The sequence below is a fragment of the Vicugna pacos genome, chromosome 4 (genome assembly GCF_048564905.1).
Source record: "Vicugna pacos chromosome 4, VicPac4, whole genome shotgun sequence".
NCBI classification, from domain to species: domain Eukaryota; kingdom Metazoa; phylum Chordata; class Mammalia; order Artiodactyla; family Camelidae; genus Vicugna; species Vicugna pacos.
In genome coordinates, this window is record NC_132990.1 from 47,863,323 (window position 1) to 47,882,672 (window position 19,350).

At 52.6% G+C, this 19,350-nt stretch overlaps 1 protein-coding gene and 1 long non-coding RNA gene across 4 annotated transcripts in view; one reads left to right on the top strand and one right to left on the bottom strand.

Moving 5' to 3' along the window:
• Nucleotides 1-4,395: 4,395 nt before the first annotated feature.
• Nucleotides 4,396-19,350, bottom strand: part of TLN1 (talin 1) — a 31,047-nt gene continuing 16,092 nt past the window's right edge. For all 3 annotated transcript variants that reach the window (XM_072959719.1, XM_072959717.1, XM_072959718.1), the window contains 36 exons: nt 19,095-19,211; nt 18,879-18,992; nt 18,584-18,718; nt 18,300-18,428; nt 18,021-18,123; nt 17,657-17,865; nt 17,199-17,318; nt 16,793-16,990; nt 16,463-16,602; nt 16,184-16,277; nt 15,993-16,082; nt 15,757-15,879; nt 14,502-14,645; nt 13,860-14,021; nt 13,473-13,613; nt 13,199-13,380; nt 12,865-12,997; nt 12,544-12,645; nt 12,286-12,456; nt 12,047-12,196; nt 11,839-11,940; nt 11,639-11,758; nt 10,743-10,889; nt 10,410-10,576; nt 10,115-10,298; nt 9,899-10,024; nt 9,684-9,800; nt 7,268-7,453; nt 7,022-7,129; nt 6,413-6,518; nt 6,084-6,208; nt 5,849-5,974; nt 5,669-5,731; nt 5,376-5,558; nt 5,098-5,226; nt 4,396-4,969 (listed from right to left, as the gene is read on the bottom strand). In XM_072959719.1, coding sequence (XP_072815820.1) covers nt 4,844-4,969; nt 5,098-5,226; nt 5,376-5,558; nt 5,669-5,731; nt 5,849-5,974; nt 6,084-6,208; nt 6,413-6,518; nt 7,022-7,129; nt 7,268-7,453; nt 9,684-9,800; nt 9,899-10,024; nt 10,115-10,298; nt 10,410-10,576; nt 10,743-10,889; nt 11,639-11,758; nt 11,839-11,940; nt 12,047-12,196; nt 12,286-12,456; nt 12,544-12,645; nt 12,865-12,997; nt 13,199-13,380; nt 13,473-13,613; nt 13,860-14,021; nt 14,502-14,645; nt 15,757-15,879; nt 15,993-16,082; nt 16,184-16,277; nt 16,463-16,602; nt 16,793-16,990; nt 17,199-17,318; nt 17,657-17,865; nt 18,021-18,123; nt 18,300-18,428; nt 18,584-18,718; nt 18,879-18,992; nt 19,095-19,211 — 4,872 coding nt within the window. In that variant the 3' untranslated portion in view covers nt 4,396-4,843. The remainder of the gene's footprint in view (nt 4,970-5,097; nt 5,227-5,375; nt 5,559-5,668; nt 5,732-5,848; nt 5,975-6,083; nt 6,209-6,412; nt 6,519-7,021; nt 7,130-7,267; nt 7,454-9,683; nt 9,801-9,898; nt 10,025-10,114; nt 10,299-10,409; nt 10,577-10,742; nt 10,890-11,638; nt 11,759-11,838; nt 11,941-12,046; nt 12,197-12,285; nt 12,457-12,543; nt 12,646-12,864; nt 12,998-13,198; nt 13,381-13,472; nt 13,614-13,859; nt 14,022-14,501; nt 14,646-15,756; nt 15,880-15,992; nt 16,083-16,183; nt 16,278-16,462; nt 16,603-16,792; nt 16,991-17,198; nt 17,319-17,656; nt 17,866-18,020; nt 18,124-18,299; nt 18,429-18,583; nt 18,719-18,878; nt 18,993-19,094; nt 19,212-19,350) is intronic.
• LOC140696078 (uncharacterized) lies at nt 4,925-5,823 on the top strand. Its single transcript, XR_012072080.1, has 2 exons — nt 4,925-4,999; nt 5,778-5,823. It is a non-coding gene; the product is annotated as an uncharacterized lncRNA (long non-coding RNA).

Genomic DNA, 19,350 nt, shown 5'->3' on the forward strand with positions numbered 1-19,350 from the left:
CACGTGCCCCGCATATTTTCCACGTGGCTACTGCCCGGCAGGACCCGGTGCGCTCCCTGCCCCCACCCCAACGCGGGACTCGTCCCTTTCTGTCCCCTCCTTGTCCCCCACCCGGCTCCACTAGCCCCATCGTCCCTCCACTCACCCCCACCCATCCCCACTTCCCCCTTGCCTCCCTTGTCGCCCCAAGCGCCCTCCCTTCTCTTCCCCTCTTCCTGGCGGACTCCTCTCTTCCCTTGTGGGCCAACTTTACGCCGAAATTTCTTTTCTGCCCTTTTTTGGGATGTTTCCCCTTGGGGAGGCGGGGCCTAGCTGGGGCGAGGAAGGCAGGGGGCGAGGGAAAGAGTTACTGAGCTGCTGGGCGTCGGGAGCCAGGGGTGAGATGTCCCCTCTGACCGAGGCCTCCAGAAACAGCCCTGGGAGCCAGGGCCTAGGGTCAGGAGGTCGGAGGCCCGGGGTGCAAGGCTGTTTGTTTTCGTTTTTCCTCGGGGTGTGGTGGAGGGAGAGGAAGTGGAGAGCCGCCTCTGACGGGGGTGGGGGATTGAGAGAGTAGGGGAGAGGAGGCGGAAGAAGCCTTGCTCCCCTGGGGCAGAAGGATGGGAGGCCTGACTTTTGCTTGTGGGGTGGGAATCGTGGGAACCGTGGGCCCAAGGCTGGGGGAGGTAGGGGCACAGAAATGTATTTAGATTTGCTTAGCTGACTGCTGCTACACATAGAACAAACCTGCCTCGCAGTGTTGGGTCTGTCTCCCTGTTTTTTTCCTAACTTGTGAAAGATACTTTCATCCATCTCATACTCAGTGCCAGACCCCTGGGGGTCACTTCCAACATCCACTTAATCCTGTAGGTTCTACTTCCCACAAATGAGGTTCCTCCTCCAAGTCTCTGGGGTTGCCTTGGGTAGCTCCTTATATTACCTTCTGCCTGGGTCTGTGGTGGTTGGTGGTTGGTGGTCTTACTCCTGGTTCCCCAACTCTCCTGGACATTGTTACACAAAGATATTTTTAAAGTTGGTGCAAATAGGACCCTAAAATCCTCCAAAACCTCTCCCTTCACTCTTGCTCTTTTGAGGATAAAAATCCACATTTCTTAATATGGTATTAGATAAGGCCCTTTGTTTTGGCCCCTGCCTACCTCTCTAGCTTTACCTCCTTTCATTTCCAGCTTCACCCCCAGTACACAGACTTGCCCTTCATGCAGCATTCATACTAAGCTAAGCGCAGGAGCTAGAAATCGCCATGCTTTTCTCAGAGCTTCCACCTTTTATGCATTCTGTTCTCTATGGCTAAAATGCTCTTCCCTTGGTTGATTCCTGGTGGCTGTAAAGACCCAGACCAAATGTCAGCTTTTCTGGGAAGCAGTCCCTGGCCACTTCCCCTCCTACCCTCTCCACCTAATATAGGTAGGTACATGATCTTGGTGCAGGCTCCTAACATTCTCATCATAGTCCCTGTTATAACTTTCCTTGTACCTGATTGCCTCCTCCACTGGTCTGTGAATCCTCCAGAACAGGGACTGTTTTTCAATTCTGAATCCCCAATGCCTAGTGTAGCATCAGGTATAGAGTTGGCACTTGATAAACATTTGCTGGGTGATTTTTTTTGTGCACCAGGTTCAGGATGCACAAAGATACTATGTGGATCTAGTGAAATTCATGGTCTAGTGGGGCGATTCTCAAAGTTTTTGGTCTTAGAACTCCCTACACATTTAAGAACTAAGAATGGGGTTTGAAATCCAAAAAGCTTTTGTTGGAGTGGGTTATATCTATCAACACTTACCATATTAAAATGGAAACTGAGAAAAAATTTAAATATTTATTAATTCATTAAAAATGACAGAAACAAACCCATTATACATTACCATGTTAACATTTTTAATGAAAAATATATTCACCTCTCCAAATTAGAGCATGGTAGTGATTTTACATTTTTGCAAATCTCTTTAATATCTGGCTTAATGGAGGACAGCTGGGTTCTCAAAATCTACGTGTGCTTTCAGTCTGTTGTTATGTGTTGGTTTGTTTGAGGTACTATATAGGAAGAAAATCTAGTCTCACACAGATAAGTAGTTGGAAAAGAAAACAGTATACTGCTGACCCTTGAACAAGGCAGGGGTCTGTGAAGTTGAAAATCTGTAACTTACAGTCAGCCCTCTGTATACTTGGCTCTTCCGTATGCCTGTCTATATCGCGCTTCGTTTGGCTTTTCTACCCAGGGATAATTTTGTAACATCATGCATCGATCATTCAGAAAATATTGATTCACTGAGCTATGCAGGTATTCCAAATGTCAACACGTTTCATTATATATTATTAAAAGAATCATGGTGGTTTCAACAGAAAAGTTTAAGTTTCGGGAAGCTGTAAAGCTCATAGTGGCAGATACAAGTTGGCTAAAATTCTAATTTTCACTTGAAAGCTCACATTGTATCATTGGCAACAAATACTGTCAGGTTCTTCCCGGAAGTGACAGACTCTATTCCTTTTTGAGAAAAGATCTGCAGATACCCAAGTCTGATAACCATGGTTTGTCTGTTTGTCATTCCTCCAAGTAAATGTGTCGCTCCATGAAAAAGCAGCTTGTTCAGCTCACAACTCAAAGCACCATCTAAGTGCTTTCCCTGAGACACCATCACACTTCGGTGGGCAGCAGAAGTGTGCCATGCATTCTTCCCAGTTCATCACACAGAATAGTGAAAAGACTTGTTACTAAAGGATTAAGATTTAATAAAGTTAGTAATTTTTTTACTGCTTCATCGAGGACATTCTTAAGTGAAGCCAGCATTTACTTCTTAAATTGCTAGTGTGTGGTGGTGAAGACTACAATGACTGAATACAGTTTGGGTCACGGCCTTGATTTGTACTAAGGCACTTTTACCCACTAATGTTTTCACACTGTCAGTGCAAATGTTGACACTGTGAAAAGGAAAATAATGTCTTAGTACTATTATGAAAATGACCTTGACCTTATGGACCCCTGAAGGCTCTTGGGAACCTCCAGGGCGCTGAAGGGCCAACCGCATTTTAAGAACTGCTGGTCTAATAGGTATTCGAAGAAGGCTCCCAGCTCCCCAAGGCATCACTAGTGAGAGGTACGTGATTGGTCACAGTTCCTGAGGACATGGCAGGGAAGTGGTAGCAGGAGTAAGCAGCTGTCTTGGGCTCATAGCTGGAGGCATTCAAACAGTCTGGACTACCACTTGTTGGGGAAGCTGTAAAAGGATTTGATCTCTAAAGTCCTCAATGATGCTAGGACATTGAATCTGGGGTTGGAGGCCACAGCAGTATGTACTGGAGTTGCCAGTCTCAGTCAGAGGTGATAGTACATCTCTTTTCCCATGCTAGGCATAGACAAGGCTTAGTAAATATTGAAAGAATTAACCACAGGTGACAGGAATGATGGTAGAAAATTGGCACCTTCCCTAACAGACTGCCCTGGGGAGGACAAAGTAATTCTGTCTACTTTAAACTCACTCTAATGGGGTGGGAGTAGCAGATGTCATGACTTCAAGGTGACGGAAGGTGACAGAGTAGCAACAGATGGGTGGTGTTTGTGTTCTACTTGGAGAGAGAAGCAAGGAAATAACATAACGGGCCACAGGGCTGGTTAAAGAATCATGCATGAAAATAGTGGCAGATCTGAGAGATCTGCCAGGTGGTCCACACAGCATGGGCAGAGGGCATGAACGCAGGAGGAAGTGGAAGCACACAGCCCCTGCCTCCCTGACCACCTTCCTCCACTCTACCTCCAAGTCAGCAGGGCAGCTGGAACAAGGCTGCCAGCACCTGCCTGGCCACTAGGGGCACCCTGGCCCCCCTGACTATTTGGCCTCACATCTCAGTTCCTTTTCTTCTAGTGCTGTTCTAGGCAGGAGTAGCAGCAAGGGGCAGGGGGCTAGAAGTGCACAACCTGGTCAACAGTGGATCCTACCAGAGGGAGCACAGGTTGGACTTTTGCTTGTTAACTGCCTCAACCAAATCTGTGGCCACAGTTCTCTTAGGCTCAGGCACTTGGATCCATAGGCTTACTATTTTCAGCAAAGCTGCTTTTGAAAATTTGGGTTTGGCCAGGGACTGGATTTGTTCACATACCCTGAGCAGTGATGAAGAACACAGTGTCCTGGTAGCCACAAAGAGCACTGGCAGCTGCTGTCCCAGCAACAGAAGAATGACACTTGGTGAGGCGTAGGCGCTGGCTAGTGAGCTAGGGGATGACAGAAGTATGGCTTCTTGGGGACAGCGTCCCAACTAGGATGACTTTAGGGATCTGGGTGCAAGTAGGAGGAAGGGGCCCCTCCATCTCAGAGCCAGATCAAGCAGGGTAACAGAACTCAATCCCATTCTCTCCTCCACAGCCCTGGGGAACTCTCCCACCTCCTCATGAAGCCAGGCGGAGGCTGCAGGCAGAATCACCTTTATTGGAGTATGGCCTGTTGGGGCTTACACCCTCACGACCCCCACAGGTGGGTGGGGGAGGGGGTAGATAGATAGTATAAAAAAGGATGAGTAGAGCGGAGGCTGTGGGGACTGGCTGGAAGCTGCTGGCCGGGTGCAGCGGGCTGGGGCCCTGGCAGGTTCAGACTGAGGTACAGCAGCGTTAATAATACTCTTGGAGCGTTAATACTCTGGGAGGGGTAGGCACTTCGGGGGCCCTAGGGCATGAAGGCACTTGGAGTCAGGAAGGGACAGGGGATGTGCAGCGGGACTGGGCAGGGCCAGGCCCGGGGTTTGGCAGGCACTTTGGGGAGTGCTGGGGTTGGGCAGGCTGGGCCCGACAGCCCAGAAGGCTTTGGTAGTGGCAGGCACAGTCTCTGGGCTGGGTCTGCGTTAAATAGAAGCGGCTGCCCTAGTGCTCATCTCGAAGCTCTGAAGGCAGAAACTTGTACTGCTGCTGCCGGATCTGTGCCAACTTCTTCCGTGCCTCTTCCAGCTCTCGTTCCTTCCGAAGCATCTCTTCCTGGGCGGCAATGATCTGAGGGACGGAGACAGGGAACTCAGTTCGGTGAGCACGTGCATTAGGGTTTAGGGTGGGTGGGACCAGCACGGGCTTTGTGACTGCCCTGCTGATGTGTCCCTCAGAGTGTCTGGGGCAGAGCTCACCTGGGCAATGCCCCCAACCATCTTCTCCTTCACTACCACTGTCTCGTTCTCCTGGTCTTCAAAGGCTGCAGCCTTTTGTGCTGCCTTCACCAGGTTATCCGAGGCTCGCTTCACTGCGTTGCCAGCAGCCTGGGCAGAGAGAAGGCAGCATGAATTCAGAATCCAGGTCAGGCCCCAGCTGAGAGAGTCCCTCGACTCTGTCACAGAAAGCATGTCTTGGGGGTGACAGTTTAAAGCAGCACAGCTCGAGGTACAATGGATGGGTCAGAATTCCTCACCTGAAGCCGTTTCATTGCCTCAGAGTCCTGGTCAGCCTTGACTTTGCAGGCCACGAGGAGCTGGGCTGTGGAGGCAGCGACCTGCTTGGCTGATGAGATGAGCTTCTCCTGGCTGGCGTGGCCTTGTACAGCTGCATTGGCTGCCTCACACAGATTGTTGGTGGCTGCAGCCACCATCCGAGCCTAAAGCAGGGAGATTAGATTAAAATACGCCTCTTGCCCTGGTCCATGCCCTCTCCAGCCTTCTCAAGTCTCTTAAGCTCAGAGGCATCTAGCGGGAGTTGTACACTCACAGCAGAAATAAGGCCCTGGGACCACTGCCCATCATCCAGTGCATTGGCTGGAATGGCGCCCACCTGTGGAGGAAGGAGGGGAGCCTGCTTAGACCTGTGCTCTCTGCAGGTCCTAAGAGCCTCCTGGCGACAATACAAAGCTGCTCCTTTCCCCATTCTTCTGGATATCTAAGTCCTTACCTTCCCTTGGGCCACCAGTTCCCTCTGGGCAGCTGATGCAGCCTTCACCAGGGCACTGGTGGCTGCGGCAATGGATTTGGCAGCTTCCAGTATCTGCTCCTCAAAGTTCAAGGATTCATCTGCCTCCTGCAAAGAAGACACAAAGGTTGCAGAGACAGATGTGAAGTAAAAGGGCCTGGAGGTGGTGACGTTCTGCCGTCCTGAGGGTAGGGAAAAGGGAGGGAGCAGGACTGACCTTGGGTTTGGCCCGGGGCTTCAGCTGCTCCAGCTTTTTGGCAGCAGCCTCAATGGCAGCCGCAGCTCCCAGCAGCTCATTCTCAGCGATGACTGTGGGGTCCTCTGGGTCCACCCATTCTGTTCCTGAGGGGAGGAAGGGGGGAAGGAGGGGGCTAAGGCAGAGCAGGGAGATCAGGAGCACTGGGCAGCATGGTTATGATCAGTAGGGCCCTGGCACCTGTGGGGACTGCGAGCAGAGGCGAGCTCAGGGCAGATAACCCAGAAGTAGAGACTTCCCCAGGACAAGGGTTTCCCTTCCCTTCCCTCCCTGCCCTGGTCCCGCCTCACCCTTCATGGCCTCAGCAGCCTGGATTAGCTCAGTGACTGAACCAGCCACACGCTTTGAGTGACCCGTCAACTGCTGCTTCAACTCTGGGCTTGGCTTCTGCAGGGTCTGGGGAAGACGGGAAGGGAGCAGAGGGCATCAGGCCTTAGCTTCTACCTTGATCTCTGAAATAGGGCAGACTACAGTCCCCTGCCGACCCCATCCCTGGACTACTCCAGAACACAGCCTCAAACACCACACGGCCTATGCCAGTGCACTCGGGTATCACACTGCACGCATGGGAAGACAGCGGGGCTGTATGTCACTCACCGGCTGACAATGAGTAAGGAGTATGATGAAATGAGAAGAAAGAGATGACAAAGGAGAGAAGTAGGAGGTCAGGTGGGAAGAGAGGAGATAAGAAAAAGAGGAAGAGGTGAGTGGGAGAACCAAAGATGCTAAGAATGATGGGGCCCCAGTGAAAGGGAGGCTGGGAAATAAGAACAGATCGGGGAATAGATGGTGGGGTAGGGAGATCTGAACCAAGTATCAGACAGCTGGGTCTGAAGCTTATGGGAGAGGACTATATATTCAGGAAGGCTGGTATGAGGAGCAGACAACTCCTGCCTTACCAGCAGCACATGGTCCAGCAGTTCCAGGTAGCCGTTGGCGCACTCCCGGCCATAGTGCAGTGCTCGAAGCCGCACATCAGGGGCCACTTCTGGGTGGTAGGCTGCTTCCTATACACAGAGAAACATGTTAGCCGGAGGACCCCAAAGAGCTCCCAGTCCCCCAAGCCCCTCAGTTTCTCCCTACCATGTTCTACCCTAAAGCTGCCTCAAGGCCTCAAACTTCTGCCTCACCACCAGTACTTCTACCTTGCAAGCCCGAAGCATATCTGCAATAGCACGACGACTTAGATTGGCTGTGGCAATGACATCTTCCTGGCGGCAGGAGTTCCCGGCAGCAACGGCCTTGGCTGTTGCCATGGTGATACCCTTGGTCATGCGGATGAAGTCTTCTGGGGTAGAGGTCTTGGCAGGTGGCTCTGGGGAACAGAAGACCTGTTGCGGCAGAACAAGAAGAAAAATTCCACAGTGAGTGAGGCTGTAAGACGATGCAGCACTCGTGTGATTTGGTTCACTCGTCCGTATGTTCATTCAACAAGCATTCATTAGTGAATTTATTGTAGGTGAAGGGTTTGGAGAAGTTCACACATTGACAGGTAATATAAAAAGAAGGTAGCTGGTCATCATTTCTGACTGCAGTGATTGGGGAGAGTTTATTTGTTTGAAATTAAAGAAGTAACTTTGAACTGGGTTTTCATTCCTAAACTATAGAGAAGCCTTGATGGGGTGAGTGGTGAAGGTGGGGCAAGGATCTGGGTCTTAAGAGATACAGGTAACAGGAGGGCATTTTACGTAAGTGGTAGAGTGTGAATAACCAGGATGTCAAGTGGGAGAGTATCAAGGAATGTTCTAGAATATGGACATGGTGGTGAAGAGGTTGTTGGGGCCTTGAATATCAGAAAAAGGAAGTTAGAATTTTACATAATATGTAAAAGTCATAAAAATATTTTGATGTTTGTATACATCCAACAAATCACTAAAGATCAGCTAGGTGGCAGATTCTATGTGAGGTGCTGTGATGCGATGGAGAGTAAGGTAGGCAAGGTCCTTGTTCTCATGGAGCTTACATCCTAGTTTTGGATACAGACAATAATTAGGTAAATGTGCAAAAAAGGAGACTGATCTGGGCTGTAAAGGAAAAAGGCAGTGCTGTGACGAGAAAGAAAAAGGAAGTCCTTTCTCAGAAAGGTGGTCACGGAAGGACTCTGAGGAGAGGATGTTTAAGCTGAGGTCTAAAGGATTAGGAGGAGCCAGATGTTCAAAAAGCTGCAAGAGAGCAAGTGCAGGGGCCGGCAGTGGGTGAGAGTGCAGGGGGCCTGGAAAGGGAGAGAGAGCAGGATAAGGAGACCCTGGGGAAGTGGGCAGGGGCCATGGGGCCTGCAAGGCCGTGTAAGGAGGGTGGATTTTACACCAGATGCCAGGACAGCCACTCAAGGGCTGTAAGCACTGAAGTAACATAATCTACTTTATATTTTTAAAGGATTATCCTGAGTACTATGTAGGGAGAATGGATTGGAGGGGGTGAGTGTGGAAGCAGGGAGTTAGATAGATGCCATCACATAAACACAGCTAAGGACTGCTGATGGTCTGGGCAAGGCCGTGGTGGCAGAGATGGGGAAAAGAGAAAATGAGGTCTATCTGGAGGGAGCACTGTAAGAACTGCTGATGGGCTTGGGTGTGGGGAACCAGAGAGCAGTTAAAGCTGGGTTTCTGCCTTTAGGAATCGAGTTACTAAAAAGTGCCATTTACTAAGATGGGAAAGATGAGGGAATGATCAGGTATGGGAGGCAGAAAGTTAGGAGTTTCAATTTGGACATTTCCAAGGGGAGATGAAAACAGATCAGAAAGATGAATTCAGAAGTAGGGAAGATGAACGTGATAGAGACTGAAGGCAGGGAGACCAGGTAGAAAACTGTCAAAGTGAGGGAGAGCTGACAGTGGAATGGGAGAGGAGGGGGGTTGGGAGGACCTGGCAACGGCCTGCATGTGGTGAGTAAGACAGTAAAGTCAAAGGTGACAGAAGGGGAATCAATCGTTAACTTTCAATTGTCAGTGAGGAGCAGCAGGTCAGGAAGAACAGCTGGCTGCATCTCAATGTTGATGTCAAATAGGCAGTTGAAAACAACTAAAGTCAGAACTGGAAGTGAACTTGTTAGAGAACAATGACAGTGGTTGAATTGCCAAGGAGGAAGACAGAATAGGAAGGCGATTTGTGCAATTCTGGGAAGGCCTCTAGGCCTGTGTGCATTTACTTGGTTGAAGGTGATTCAGTGATGACATAGAAGAGATGTGAGAGGCAAGAGAAAAGCCGGTGTCAAGAAGGCCAAAGAAAGAAAGGCTTTCAAAGAGAGGCTGGTTAAGACAGTCAGCTGCTTTGGAAATGTCTAAAACAGATGAAGGCCAAGAAGTGGCCACTGAATATGGCAACTAAGAGACCACTGGTGACTGGAGAAAATGGGAGAACAAAGGTAGGTAGGTGTCAAATGCTAGGGAGTAAACAGGCGAGGAGGGTAAGACATGAGCGCGGTTGAGTAAGAAGCCTGTGGCGAGCGAAGAGAATGAGTGAGTGAGTGTGTCACTGTGAGTGTAGGTGTGGCACAGGTTTACAGCCAGTCATGACGCCACTCTCTGACCCAAGTCCCTGATGCCCCAGACTCGCGCTCACCGCCAGTTCCTGCCGTATGTGTTCCGTGGTTGCCTCCAGGGCCCGTGTGCCCTTGGTGGCCTCATCCTCCACAGCTTTCACCGTCTTGAGCAATGATGTCACATTGGTCACCATCACCTGGGGGCATCAGAGGAACGGGGTAGGGATCACTTTAAAGGACGGGAAAAAGCACCTTGATCCACCTCCTCTCCTCAGGCTGTTCTCATTCCTCTGACCTTGGCAGAGTTCTTGAGCTGCCACACAGCAGGGTCATCCCCGACTTTGCCAGCTGCAGCCTTTGTTGCACTGATGAGGTCTCCCAGGGCCTTGGCCACATCTTTCACTGCATTGATCAGCACCACCTGTGTGGGACAGCAGAGGCTCTGGTCTGTGGGAAGGAAAGGAGGAACAGGAAGTGGTTCTGGCCAGAATTAAGGGTGTCAGGTGGATACCTGGGTCTCAGGGTCCTCAGCTCCCAGGCTGGCTGCACCCAGCTTGACCACGTCAGCGAGGCGAGTGATGGTGGCCACAGAGGACTGGGCAGCCTGTGCCAGCTTCTCCTGGCTCCCAGCTGCATTCTGCACCAGGACCTTGGTGTCCTCCACCAGCACCTTTGCAGTCTTCAGAATGCCCTCCCTGAGAGACGGCCCGGCCCAATCAGCTCTTCTCAGGCTTCCCCCAACCCCTCCAGCCTCTTCTGGCCCCATACCCAACCCTGCCTCCGTGAGGCCCAGGTTCCCCCCTCACCGGTGGTCCGCAAAAGTTTCAGCACCCTCGCGATTGAGCGTGCCAGCAGTAGCGAACATGATGGTGGTGTCGAGGTCAGCGATGATGCCCGACACAGCACTGGCGGCTGTGATGCAGGCCTGAGTGCCACGATTCCCGGCCTGGAGTGCAGCCAGCACATGGGAGACCTGGGGGAGGAGAGTCACGTGGTGACTGTGGTAGGTGCCCTGTGGAAGGGATAGGTCACCAGTGCCTGAGAGAAGGGACAGAGAGGGCTGGGAAGGTTGGAGGGGAACATGAAAGGCTGCAGGGTTGGGGAGCCCGGCCCCGGTCCGCAGGGATGAGCACGGTCACCTTCTCGGAGACTCTTCGTGCGCACTCTATCAGCTCCTTCTTGGTATAAGCGTCACTGGGGCTGCACTGCAGGGCGCCTGCCTTGGTGACCAGAGCAGCACAGCCGTGCCCCAGCTCCTGTACCCGGTGCTTGATGTGGGCGCCTATCTGTGAGCAGATGGAAAAGGGAGATGGATTTTACAAGAGGCACTCAGGTCCTTCCACTGTGCTTGAGGAGTCACTAAAGACCTAAAGTAACATGTACTGTAGACTAAAGGGGTTGTGAGAAAAGTGCCCAGCATGTAGACTCGTCCTGTTTCACAGCCTTTAGTCAGGAGGTCACTTCCCACACATGGAAATGATAGCCTGTGGGCACCAGCAGTGCTAAGCAGAGTGAGGAGGAGGGAGAGAAGCGCTTCATGCTGGCTGTTTGAATCAGAGGCCATGGATTATAATTTGGCCTGTGTGTGGCTGTGGAGGGGTTTGGGGTTGGGGATTAAGTGTGTCATGTGAAGATCCAATTACTGGCTTTCTTGGAAAGCCAGGAGCTTAGGGAAGGAAGAGCTTCAGGGATTTGCAAGAAGAAAGAACTAAGAAGGGAATATAGACTGCAGCACAGCAGAGCAGCAGCCACAGGCCCAGAGGAAGGGCAGCAGAGGATATGGTGGCAGACCAGGAAATCTCTAGGTCCTGGGCTGTCTCCTTTGTCCCTGTGCCTGAAGGCTTTGATGCCACCCCTACACAGAACTCTGATCACTCTTTCGTGGAGTGGCCCTGAGGATGAACTCCCCCTTCTATGAAAGACCAGAGGGGGCAAGGATGGGACAGCCCTAGAGACTGACATGATGGGACAGGGGACACGCCACTGGGATGTTCTGTGAGGGGCAGGGGGGAGGTCAGAACTGCCTCCAAGTTACCTCTTCATTTTCAGCAGCTACAGCTGCGGGCTTGGCCTGTGAGGCCAGACGGCCGTAGTCACTGGTCAGCTGGTTTGCAAGAGGGCCCAGCTCCTCAGGGCTGGTGTTTGACTTAGTTACCTGGTGATAGTGGAAAAAGGGGAGTTATGTCCAAACTCAGCTCTCCAAGGGCAGTCCTCTTAAAACTCTCTCAAACTCACCATCTCCTGAACGGTAACAGCAATGGCCTTGGCTGTCCGCACCATAGTTGTCTGGTAATCCACAAAGGAACCTTCTGGTTCACCCATTGGTCCTTCATCTAGCTGAGGGAGGAGGATGAGGGAAGGGAAAAGATTGTTGGTCCCTGCCACTGGGCTCAGGGACCTGGCCTGCGGTAGGCTCTGTCCACAGGCACCCCGGGTCTCTAACCTGGTTGATGGCCTGCGTGATGGAGTCCACCATGCCGCCGACAACCCCAGCAGCACTGGCTGCCTCGTTGAGGGTGGTTGTTAGGTCTTCCACGGCCTCTGTCATCATCTGCACGGCCTCCTCCAGGGCTTCCTGGGTGTGAGCTGCTTGCTGTGGGGCACAGTGAATGAGGGGGGGCCCCGCTGTTCCTGCATCTCCAACTTCTTATAGCAGCCGCCTCGCAACCCAGCCCTCAGTACCTTGGGGTTACCGCCAGCCTCCTTGGCTGTGTACAGCAACTGCAGGGCAGACTCGGCCAAGGTTTTAGTCTGGTCCAGGAGCGCCATCTGCTGTGGGTGGCTCAGGGTCTTGGAGGCAGCACCCACGGCAGCCAGGGTGAGTGGCTCAAAGTATTGGGCCATCTGGGACACCTGAGGCAGGGGGTTGGAATAGGGGTCAGCTGGGCCAAGTCCCCTTGTTCATCCTGCCTCGGACTCCCCATTTGTCTCCCCAGATACCTTGTGTCCCAGCTGGGAGGCTTCAGCCCGGGCAGCACTGGCCAGTGGCTCAATAAGATGGGAGATCTCCTGCACCGCAGTGAGCATCTGGGTGTGCAGGGCCTGGGGAGGAAGTGAAATTTAGCCCTGACTATGACCTGTGATGGGACCCTCCAGTTGCACAGGACCCTACTCTTCTCATATCCAACTATCCCCCCCACCCCCGGCATGTTTCATACCCTCGATGTCTCTAGGAAGCCCTCTCCCAGATCGCCCATCCTCCTTAAGCCTGTCAGCCCTCCTCCCAGACATAAGCTTTCATAGGACCCTCTTCCCCCTTACCTCTTGAGAGATACCCTCACGGGGAGCAAGCTGCTGGCTGACTGCAGCGAGGGAAGCCTGGTCCAAGTCCCGCAGACAGCTGTTCAGAGCTGCAATGGCTGTCTCACATTCTAGCTGCCCTGGAGCCTTGTCCCTGCAGACACATCACAGGCTTCAACACGAAGAACATCCCTTGAATACAAGGCTAGCCTACCTTTTCCCCTGCACCCCCCAAATCTTGGCCAACAGGTGTCCTCTAACACTGTCCCATCTCATTGCACGTAAGTGCCCACCCCTCCATTCTGCCACAGCGTATGTCCCCCAGTCACACTGGTTCTCTACCTGACCCCCATACCTCATGCTTGTAATGAGCTTCTTGATAGAGTCGGAGACAGTACGGGAGTGGCCAGCCAACACTGACCAGCGCGGGGGGTCCCGGGGATTGACCGCCAGGGCCCGGGCTGTCTGGATTAGGCCCCCGGCACTCTCCAACATTGTCTTCGCAGAGATCACAATGGGTTCCATAGCAGCCCGGCCCTGGAGAGAAGGGAGGCAGGGAGGTGAGTCTCAAGACTCCAGGAAGATGAGGTGGCAGCCACCCCATCAGTTCTTCCTTCACATTGCCTCACCTCAGGGCTGATCTGGGCAGGAACGCTGGAGAACTCAGGGTTGGATGCAAAGGCACTCAGATTGTCCACAGCCTCCAGGAGAGGGGCGGTTGCTGCTCGGCACTGGGCACGGTTCTCCTCTGTGAAGGCCCCGTCTAGTGCCTGAAGTGGGAATGACACAGAGGCCCTCAGGATGGACTGTAGGCAAAGGCAGCGAAGCCCAGGTCTCCCTCCTGAGCTAAAAGGTTAAAGGGTGTGGGGAGAGGGTGGTGATGACCAGTGTGGATAGGAAAGGGCTTGGGCTCAGGCAGTGGGATTTTGTAGAAGGCCTCAGGGAGTGACAGGGAAGGTCAGGGGAGAGAAGACTAGACAGGTCAGGGAGAGGCTGAGAATTCAAACACTGGGAACCTTGATGGTCTTGACAAGATTGGCTGTGCTGTTGGCCACCTCCTTCGCTGACTGTACAAACTGGCGCTTGGCAGTAGGATTGGCAGTACGGGCAGAGGCCAGGCGGCAGCTGTTACACAGTGCAGAGGTGTGTTTGGCCACAATGGTGGCTGCAGAGAGCACCTGAGGAGACAGAATCGTGGAAGAGCTGTGTTGAGGGCAGGAGGGAAGTGTTCACACCAGGGAGGAGCCGCTTTAGGTTGGGGTGGAGAGTAATACCCTTGGAAGTCTAATTAGGAAAGACAGAGTCACCTGAAAAGTCAAGGTTTGGGAGACAGAGATGCCCAAAGATAAGCAGGGTGTAGGGGGAAGGAAGGCGAAGGGCTGACACACTAATGGAGAAATCATAACAGGCTCAGCAGGAAAGTGATCTCAAACGTCCATACAGAAGTGGTGAGCTTGGCAGTAACTGAAGGAATGATGAGAAACATGCAGGAGAAGACAATTACCCAGAGAAGCTGCGTGTGGAAGGTCAGAGATGGGGCTCCGCTCTCTCCCCAGCACGTCCCCCCTCCACGTGCCCTCTCCCCCCAACAGGGCTGGTGCAGCCTGGCTCAGCAGCCCTTCCCAGACCTGCCCATGGTACCTGTCCCCTGGAGTTACCTGGGCCTGGGTGCAGCCAGGCTCCCCCAAACTCTGACAGGCCATCTGAATTGCCTGGTTTGCTCGGGCAAACTGTGTGGGCTCCACCAGCCCTTGCTGTCCAGCTTGGCTGTTGGGGTCAGAGACGCCAACCAGATATGCAGCCTGAGGAGAGAGGAAGTGGGGTGAAGAATAAGGAATATTCCTCAGGTGGGAGTTAAATAGTGATGGGCAGCAGAGGTAAGTTTAGTGGCCAGGGTTCTATGTGAGTGGAGGTGTATTAACCAGCTACAGTTACACTATAAAAAAAAGCGGAAAAAACCCTTTCCTGTTTCGTTAAATGTGTTCAAACATTTCAGAAGATTAAAAAAGGAAAAAAGGAAAGCCACATAATAAAGTTTTTATCAAAATTCTATTTAGATGTGTATGCGTGTGTATGCTTGGTCTTAAGGTGAAAAGTATTGCTTACTGTAAGTAGCAGTGAAAAAAGTTAGCTTGAAAGCCACACATAAACACATATACACTGAAAGCCTCTTTTAGAGACAGTTTTAAAACTATGGGGACGGTTAACATTTACAGTATCTCCAGGCTTCTAGATTTGGAAAGGGGAAGGAATGGGTGTAACAGTTGCCCAAAATTTGTTTTGATTGGAGGACCATCATAAGGCTTGATTATTACTTCACCCAACATATGGTAGCTTTGCTTTTCCCTCTTCATGCTTTTCCAGAAATAAGTCAAACCATATAGAGCAGGCCACCCAACAGAACAGGGCAAAGGGAGGCAGGATGGGAAACTCAGATGAACTCCCACGCCAGTTTGTCTTAAGGATTCACATACTAAAGCAAAATACTCTCAGAGCTAATAGACTGTTTATAATTCATAATGTAGAAAAAAGCAAATTTAAGTGGTGACTCAAGTAATTGGAAATATAGTCCCTGGTACTAAAGTAAAAATTATGTGAAAATAATTTGCATATGTTAATCAGTATATAGCAAGAAAGCCAGGGCTGGAGAAGGCCCAGTGGGTGGACAGTGTAATCATAACCCAAAGCACCAGGGCTCAGGGGTGACAGCAATCAGAACTGTTGGTGTTCTACAACTGGTGACAAATATCTCCACTTTAGGAGGGGTTAAGAACTCCACTCTCCATAGAGTTGGCTTTGTAAGCATAACTTTTTTTTTTTTCCACATAACTTTTGACTGCTCTGCATGTCAGGCTGTGAGGAGGAGGGGTAGGGAGGGCAGGGGAGTTTCAGGGACCATCTCAGGAGAATAACCTGTGCAGCTGCCTCGGTGAAGCCACAGAGCGCCTTGGAGGCTGTGGCGATGGCCTCCCCAAACTCCGGCAGATTTCCGTTCTTGGCATTTTGGGAGATGCCAGTCATGGCCTCACCCAGCACCTGAGGAACAGAGGGTATCCGGAGAGTCAGATCCTTCCTCAGAGGGGTAGGGCAGCCCCTAGTTAGTTTCCTCTTCCTGCCCTCTGCCCTCCTGGGTTCCTGGCTACACCTACCTTCGAGTTTTCCATGACACTGTCCAGGCAGCCAAAGTAGGACATGTCATTGATGGGCTGGACTGGGTTCTCTAGGAGTTCCCGGACCGTCTGTGTAGGGCGGGGGTTGACGTGAGATCCAAGACATCCCTTCACCACAAACCCAGAACACTTTCCTCAACCTCAACCCCATTTGGCCTGCCAGAGCCTACCTCCAATTCCCGCAGGGCATTGTCACACTCTTTCTGGCCTGGCGCCTGCTGGGTGCACATGGTGATGAGCTGGTTGATGCTGTCGGTCACTGCCCTGGGAGGAAAAGGAAGTCAAGTGAATGGGTGCCTAGGTCATCATTTCTGCATCCTGTGCACATGGGAAGTCTCCAGCTATTTCTCTTTTGTCTATAATTACTCCTAAGCCAGGGACTTCTCATGAAATTCCCCCTCCTCAATCTCTTCAACATTCTAGGGCTGGGCTTCCTAGCTTCTGCTTACCGGGCAGCTGCAGCCAGCTGACTCTTGAGGTTGGGGGCAGCAGGGTCTGTGGACAGGGCCTTAGCAGCCAGAAGAAGTTTGCTTGAAGACATGGAGATGCCCTTCAAGTTGGACACGACCTGGGCACGGTCCTCCTGGCTCTGTTGTTGGTGAGAAGGTCAACACATTGTCTGATCCTTTCTTATCTGTCTCTAAAAGGGGCCTCTGTCCCAGACACTCAAGTACTGCTAGAGACTGGGAAGGGGAGGGAGCCAGGGGCCGGACAGGACTCCGTGGTCACACAGATGCCTCCAGTCTAACCCGTGAACTAGACCCTGTGCCTCTTCATACCGGAGCCTGTCCTGCCATCTCCACGCCGGCTTCCAGGAAGGTGCTGAAGTCCTGTCCGAATCGACCCGAGGCTCGAGCCAGGTCCTGAGGGGTTCCCCGAGAGGCCTGCACCAGTTCTGTGGCTGCCTGATTCAGCCCAGCAGCGGCTTCATTCAGCCGGCTCTGAGCTTCTTGAAAAGTTCCGGTGCTGGGGGGAAGCTGCACGGTCAGAGGGGAAGTCAGGTGTAAGAATGGGAAAGGATGTGAGGGAGAGTCTGGTAAAGGAGGGCTGGTAGGTGCGCGCAGAGCCTGGGCTCAGTGAAGGGGGATACATCTGGGAAGTTGGGGTCAAGGAGAGGTCCAGAAGTAGGAGGAGGAGCTTGGAGTTCTTCATCCCCTAGGTTCCCCCCTCACCCTGCCCCTCTACCGAGTCACTTAGGAGTCGCTTGCTGGCATCTCCCACTGCTCTCAGGGCATTGTCCACATCGCGCTGGCCAGGCAGGCAGCTGACGCAACGGTTCAGGGCCTGGGTCACTGCTTTGGCCACCTGAGGTAGGAAAGGAGATGGGGGTTGCCAAAACGGAAATAGTTGGGAGATCCCCTCCTCCACTCATGGGACATGGGAGCCTCTGAAAGTGAAAGCAGAAAGAGGGGGTGTTGTAGCTGAACAGGCTGTAGTCAGGGTATCAAGTAATGGTGTCCAAATGTGGTGTTTAGCGCAGCCCCTTCCTCAGTCTAGCTGAGACGCTTATACTAAGACTGAGAGAAGGAAGGGTAGAATCCAGAGAGGAGCTGTCACTGCAGATGAGATTCTCTCCAGGCAGGGTGGGCCTTCTGCTGGGATCTGGGGGAGAGGGAGGAAGTGGCCCCGTCCCAATACCTGACCTGGGCAAGCCTCTGCTGGCTCTCAGGGTCCCCCGGATGGCCAGCTGCCTTTTTCGCCTCCTCGATGAGGCTGCTGGCCTTGTCCAGTACATCACTGGCTGTGTCAAGCACGATGGCTTGCACCGCAGGGTCTGATGTCAGGGCAGCTACACCCCTGGCAGCTTGGGCCAAGGACCGCAGCCCACCTGCCACATCTCGAGCTGCAATACCTGGGGTAGGAGACGAGGAGAGAGGAAGGAAGGGAGAAGGTACCCTCACCGTCAGGCCTTGATGCTGGCTGTTTCCTATCAGTCCCATCCCTTATCCAGCTCCTATTCCCCCATCCTCCTCACCACATGCCCCACTCCTGGCCCTGCCCACGTACCTGCATAATTCTCATTGCCCTGGGCAACCTCTCCCAGGAGCTGGGCGATTGCGGAGCTCACTGCTTTGGTGCTGTTGCCCAGGTCCTGGGCACATTTCTCCATCTAGAGATGAAGGGGGAGACTCAGGGGCACAGATGCAGAAGGAATGGGGAAGATGGAACTTGAGAAGCTACTTGGGGACAGCTGGCAGTTTAAGTGATGTTCTGGGCAGCTCTGGGGCACAGGTGGGAAGGAAGACTTCAGGGTTTGAGTAAGAATGAGGTCTTATGAATACGTACTGTCTCCCCAGGTAGGGGTTTCAGCTTGCCATCTCGAGCTGCTGCCTTCACTTCCTGCAGGTCTCTCTCTAGATTCTGGACCACACTCAGAGCAGAATCCATCTCCAAAGGCCCACATGCTTCCTGAGCCTACAAAGATATGGGGTTTGAGGTGTAGGAGGTACAGCTGTATCTCACTGATGCCTCAGGTTGCACAGTTATCCACTTTAGGGTATTCTGCACAGATGCTCCATGATCCCAGGGCTCCACTCTCAACTTCCAAAGAAGCGAGTCAGCTCCCATACCTTCTGGGCAGCGGTACGTAGTTCAGCCAATGCGGTGCCAAGGTTTTTAGCACACTGACTCAGCTGCATGGCCGAAGCCTGGTCCTGAATTGTTGGTACGGAGGCCTTCGCAGCTGCCACCATCTTCCCACCTGGCTGTTGGGGAACAGGAGGGTAGATGAAGTGTACCTTATGCCCTCACTGGAGCTCAGTACTGGGGAAGAGGCTATTGGCAGAGAGTTAATCTGATTAAATCTTAGAGGTCTTAGAGGAGTGGGAAGGGCCTGGGCTGAGACGTGGGCAGAGGGTGCCTTGCCTGCAGGAAGCTCTGGCTGGCAGCAATGAGGGCTAGCTGAGCACTGGGACTGTCAGGCTGGGCTTGGCTCCCTCGGACGCCCTGCACCAGCAGTGGAATCTGCTCTGCCACAGCCTGTAGGTGAAAATGTTATAAGAGCCACTTCCCCACAGGCTGGGGGAAAGTCCCCCTCCTCCCACACTTCCTCCCGCCCCCGTACACTTCCTGGAGTCTCACCTTGCAGCTCTGCACCAGCAGGGGCTGGGGACCAGCAGAGGCCTTGGGGGTGGAGGCTGCATGTTGGGCCGCAGCGATGGTCTGTGTAGCTGAGGCTGCAGCCTGCTTGGCTGCGTGCTGTAAGGACAGAATAGTGATGACCAGCCCCAGGCATTCCTGTACCCTGTCCCTGGCTTATCCTGGCCACACTATCCCTCAAAGAAATATTAACGGATGCTCTCTCCGCATGTCCTTCCCGGTTTCCTTCCTCCCACAG